Raw genomic sequence first — 6,000 nt, 5'->3', positions numbered from 1 at the left:
CAGAAAATACTAACAAAACAATTAAACCATTGCTTCAATGGGAATTGCAGTGTATACAGGTAATAAATATATGGAGTTTATTTTTTTAAATCTTCATTGTCTGAGTTGCTTTCCTTTTACTGGCAGGCTTATAGAACTACAAAAGCCATGAAAACTCAATGCTAACTTAAAAGTGCAACCTCTGTTACTTTAATATTTTTATACTGAGTATCAAGGCATTGTTTACAGTAGATAATGAAATGGAGATGGGGCAGAAAACACACCTCTGAAAGACTTTCTACACAAAAGGATGAACACGTAGTTATTTGCACAAAGCATTAGAAAATACCGTGATATTTTATTATTAAAAATGCTGCTGAAAAGTTTATACATATGTGTCCAGCCATATATATCTTCTATCATTACTTAAGGCAAAAAAAACCAAAAAATTGCAAAACAATAACAGAAGAAACCATTGAACCCTGTGTGCCTCTTAAGGACAAGAATATAAGCCTGGGAAAGTACTTTTGTTTTTCTTTTACAGTTTCAAAGTATATTTTGATATCATTATTATAGAATTCTATGAAGACCCTATAAATCTGTTCCCTCTATAAATCATACATCAGTCCAGATGTATCAAATTATTAAATCAACTTGATTGTAATTACTTTTAAAAGCTAAAATCATTCACTTACAGGACTTTTTTTACCCAAATGTCACAAGCCTGACACAGTACTGTACATATTGCTAGCAGAAGACAATTGGAAGTACTAAACAAATACTTTAATTCACATTACAAACATACCCAACTGATTATGATGCCAAGCATCATTACCTTTTTTTAACTTTTTTTTTTTTTTTTTTTTTTTTTTTACTTTTTTTTTTTCAAACCTTTTTTTAAGAGTTATAAACTAATGCATCTCAGCTGAGGCATTACATAGCTGGTGGAAATGGCCTGGTATAGAGTCAGCATTTAATATATTATGTGATGGATCAGTGAAAAAAACAAAACAATTTTCCATTTCCTACTAGATGTACTTTGGGGTTGCTGCTTCATCACATTCCAACCTGAGCTCCCAGGTCAGATTTATAGCGCATTTACTGCAGATAAAGGATTATATCAGCCCCATGTTGCATTTTTATCATGTCATTACTTTGTATTTCTTTCCTTCAGAATTTCCTTTACTGCCTGCTACAACAAAGAGTTGTGCAGATGAATAGACCTCAGTGAATCACCTTGTCTTTGCTTTTTTTTGTAGGGGTGACTATTTCAAGGTATTTTATTAGGGAAAAAAAGGTGTAGAAGACAAGAAGAGATACAAGGCATCTTGTGCTAATCATTATGGGACATATGATATCAATGCAGTTTAGTTGTGAATTAAAATAGAAAATAGTGGGATAGTCTGGGATAGTCACGTTCAAGTGCAGACCAATTTGTTCAAAGATCTTTGGTTACTATCTCTCAATGATGGAGTACCTTTCAAAGACAAAATATAAAGCAATCTTCATCTGCAAAAACTATATTCTGGGTATTCACATTCAAATCTGTTGTTTGAATCAAACTGCAAAGTTACTTTGATAGCTCTGCTTGGCCCCTGTTTTTCTAGTGAAGGAAAAGCAGAAGGGAACAACCAGCTAATAATTTGACTTTCCTGAGACTGATGCTCTCTGGGATTTTCAGTTTTATTCAAATGCAGAACAGCTGAGAATTTCTCTGCTTCTCTCTCCATAACGCTCACTGACTGTGGGACTGAGTGCAATGAATCAGCAAATAAGAATTTTCTGTCAGGTACACTCTCAAGCGCAAAACAAGATACTGGGCTGATAAGATCTTTACACACTCATCACTCTGAACAGTTTGAACAACAGCCAGCCAACCAACCCTGCATTTCCCAACTTTCAAATGGTGGTTTTATTTTGTTCAGCAATGCTGAGGAGGTGCTTTCTCAGCTGAGATTCTACTGCAACTGCTGGTGAGTTTAGAGCTAGTTTTCCTTGAAGAAGGCTGACCAAAACACAGGCTTTCATTGCTTTCGTCAGGGCACAAAACTCTTCCTAATGTATCACAATAACGAAGAGCTACAAACTGGACTCCAAATATATATTATTGGATGTTTCTTGGTTCAGTTCAACAAGCTTAAAATAGTAATTCTTTAATTATTTTCTTTTGTATTTTTTCTCTTTGTTTTCCAATCCATTGCTGTGTTGGAATTTAACAAAGGCTAACACAAAATTAAATTATAGAAAAAATGTTTCAGAAAAGAACAACAATCTCCTATGAATACTTTAACATGCACTAGTGCAACCTGTAAGAGAAAATACGCAGGTCACACAGACAACTGTATCCTCTGCATGACACCATGGCCTCATATAAATGAAACATGTTAGAAAAAACTCATGGTTTTTGTTAACCACTAGTAATTAAGAAGAAATTCCTCCTTTGGTCTTGGAGGAAACAGAGGTCATATGACTAATGTATATACACATAGGTCACAATCGAATGCACAATCTTTCTAAAAGCTCTTTTCAAACTGAAAACATCAATAAAAGCTGCTTCTTTTTTTGTTTGTTTTTAAACTCACAGCTATGTACATTTTTACAAAGTTTCTTTAAATATAGTTCAGGCTGGCAAGTCATCTCTTTGCACAGAACTATACGTATTTTACTGCATAGTCAGTCCTCCTCCTTTTTTTTTTTTTTCATTTTTGTTTTTAATAATAAAATTCTATTTTCCCCATCTGAATTACAGCTTCATATGCTGGGTAAAAGCCCATGGTGATGTCTTTGTTTTATCAACGGCCATGGTATGGCACATAAAGAATCTTTTTTATAATTTTATTTATTTTAAAAAAACCAAAACAAAACACCTGTACAGTCACTGGCTCTGTCTTCCAGAAGACTCTGCTTTGCTTGTTACACTTACAACACCATTTTAAATTACTTCTTCTGGCCCCAACTTTCAATCAAAGTGGCTGAGATCTTAAAGCAGTATTGTAACAGCAATGTACACTTTTCACATTTCACAGGGTTTGTAGTTGATCTTTAACATCAGTGAGTTTGTGTGGGAAGGATCAGTAAGAAAATAATGACTGTCCTTCTCTTTTACTTATTTTTACTTTAGATTTTGACAAGGTGTTCAATGAATGGTATATAACTTTTTCCTCTTCTTTTTTTTCTTTTTTTTTTTTTTTTTCTTTCTTCCAAGTGGCTTGTGAGGGTAGATGGGGAAGGGCTGAGCTATACCCTAGTGGTCGAATGTCCATGGGGCAAATTTGTACTGTTTTGTCCTCCACTGAAAGTGTTGAAAGTATGCAAAGGCTGCATTCCTGTTAATGTATTTGGAATCATGGTTATGGTGTTGGGTGTCATTAGCGGGATGTCATCTGGGGACCTTCTCAAAGTGAGCGTGTAGTCAGGCGGACAGGTGAGTCTCAGTGTGTCGTGGGCCTGCAGCGATTCACACTCGTGGTCATGTTCTAGCTGCTTCATCTGCAAGGACATGATCTCCTCATTTTGTATGTGTGCTATGTCGTTGGTGGTGTTCCTCTGGGGGCTGGGGCGCCTGTGAGTCTCATGACGCCGCTTGTCCTTCTTGTAATATAATGCAGCAAATGCTAAAATATTGAGGAACAGCAAGGAGGCCCCCACAGCAATGGTGACACTCAGCTCTGTGGAGTAATCCCTCTTGTTTTCTATCAGAACTGTGGTATCCTCTGGAGCTGTTTTATGGGTGTCTTTCGAATGTTTGGGGTTGTTGGCAGGTGTCATTGCTGGGCGTTTGGTGGCTGGCCATAATTTCCCAGGAGAACGCCGGGTCACATACGGAAATGAGGTCATGTCAGGAGGGGGGACTTTAGTTGTGGTGGAAACATACTGAAATATTTCATTCAGATTGTGAAGGTGTGGTACCAGCTCCAACCAGAAAGCAACTTTGGTTGCTCGATAGTGATCACGAACTCGGGGTTTCAGGCCAATGTGTAAGTAAAGTTGGTCTTTAGGATTGTATTTGGACCAGGCTACTTCTTCAAAGCGGTTGGGTTTTGTGTGGATGAACTTTGTGTCCTGTGGAACAGGCTGGTTTGGATCTCTAAAAAAAAAATTAAACAGACAATATTACAGTCATTAACCTTTCTACAAAAAACCTACAACAAAACAAAAGCAAACAAACACGAAACCCTCTCAGTCTTACAGTTAATAGTTTATCCAATATTTACAGTAACTGAAAAGCAGAAGATTAAAACATTCCCTAACTGAAGAACAGCTGTTAATAAGTAATCAAAAGAAAATTACTTACTGTACAGAGTATCTCAGATACTACAATAGTTTTTTGACATGAAAATGAAGAAATCATAGTGTTTCAGTTATCAAAAGGTCTTTTGAAGTGATTCAATACCATTCTCCAAGGAGTGCATCTTAGAGACATACCATCTTTGAGAAGTACCAACTACCTCTTTCCATAGTAAATGTGTAGGTTCAACCCTTCTCCAGGTTTGACACCAGCTTTTTAATTTAAGGTACCACTTCTTCCACTGCTGCAAGTAGTAAACATGGGCGTCTAAGCCCCATGGCAATATTGGAAGTCCCTCTGAACACACAGAATTATACTTGTGCACATATTACAAGAAAAACCTCTTCAAAACCTGAAGTAGCAGGGCTAATACATGTACCAACCATTTCTGCTTGGTTTTTTTAATTGAGCTATTAATCCTCCTCCATTTAAATACTTGCTTGGGTGAAAAAACACCTTTGAACTACCTTTGTGTCGCAAATCTTTTCATCATTCCCACTAGCAGAGGACTATTTGAAGGTTCCATGTGATCATTGCTACAAAGTCAAAGGACAATGGGCCTTAACTGATATAAGACATATTTTAGCGAGATAACCAGTTTTAAAGTACTTCAGTAGCAGTAAGATAAGAGTAGTTCACAAGTCAGAGATAATTACAAAATTGGTAAATTTTTTTTTTTCTTACAGGTTCAGAATAAAGACAAACCAATGCCACAAAGAGCATTTAGATGTGGTTAATGTATGCATATCCTTATTATTATAAATTTAAATAAATAGCATGAAAAAAATAGGAAGTTAAAATTATTTTACAATACTAAGTTTAATAGTATGTTGCACATTAATTTCAAGCATCTTTTCTAGCAATGATAGCTTTCTGTGGCTTTGTCTTCTATTATACTGAGAGTAGATTATTTATTTCCTGTGCATTACTCAGAACTTTCCATTCTCTTGTTACTTATTTATATGCATTCGCTTATTTCCCGTGAAAAGAATTCTAATATTTTCCCTTTCTTCCAATATACAGTTATGTATATTCTGGGAATACCAAATTATATCCTTACAGATTTTAAAGCATATTTTTTTCTTTCTCCATTTTCAAATGCCCATGAATCTAAGAGCCTACTTTAGCATTCCTTTGCTGTACATAAAGAGCTATTTCTTAGTTCTTAAATGTGACAAGTAATTTGACTTTAATAATCTTATGATTCCTGCATTCTTTTTTTACTTGAAAGAAGGTATCTTACTTTTTTTGAAAGAAAAGAAGAATTATTTTTCTAAATATTTTTGTATTTTGGCTTACTTATGCCTGTGGTTATAGTGTTTGGGGTTTTTTGAAGTGGTTTAGTGTGCTGGTTTTTTTTTGGTATTGAAATATATCTCATCTTTCTCATTTCAATAACATTTAAAAAATACAAACTAGGGGTTCCAAAATGCTATGCTACCCTTCCTTCTTTTCCTTCCTTCCTTCCTTCCTTCCTTCCTTCCTTCCTTCCTTCCTTCCTTCCTTCCTTCCTTCCTTCCTTCCTTCCTTCCTTCCTTCCTTCCTTCCTTCCTTCCTTCCTTCCTTCCTTCCGCCACTTCCTTCCGCCACTTCCTTCCGCCACTTCCTTCCGCCACTTCCTTCCGCCACTTCCTTCCTTCCGCCACTTCCTTCCGCCACTTCCTTCCGCCACTTCCTTCCGCCACTTCCTTCCTTCCTTCCGCCACTTCCTTCCTTCCTTCCTTCCTTCCTTC

General features: G+C 36.2%; 1 protein-coding gene across 2 annotated transcripts in view; it reads right to left on the bottom strand.

Annotated features, from left to right (window-relative positions):
* Positions 1-317: 317 nt before the first annotated feature.
* Positions 318-6,000, bottom strand: part of NLGN4X (neuroligin 4 X-linked) — a 162,762-nt gene continuing 157,079 nt past the window's right edge. For both annotated transcript variants that reach the window (XM_063147977.1, XM_063147983.1), the window contains one exon: positions 318-4,066. In XM_063147977.1, the coding sequence (XP_063004047.1) occupies positions 3,217-4,066 (850 nt within the window). In that variant the 3' untranslated portion in view covers positions 318-3,216. The remainder of the gene's footprint in view (positions 4,067-6,000) is intronic.

The sequence above is a fragment of the Melospiza melodia genome, chromosome 2, assembly GCF_035770615.1.
Source record: "Melospiza melodia melodia isolate bMelMel2 chromosome 2, bMelMel2.pri, whole genome shotgun sequence".
NCBI lineage: Eukaryota > Metazoa > Chordata > Aves > Passeriformes > Passerellidae > Melospiza > Melospiza melodia.
The sequence above is the reverse complement of the archived record's forward strand: the minus strand, read 5'-3'. Positions and strand labels throughout refer to the sequence as shown.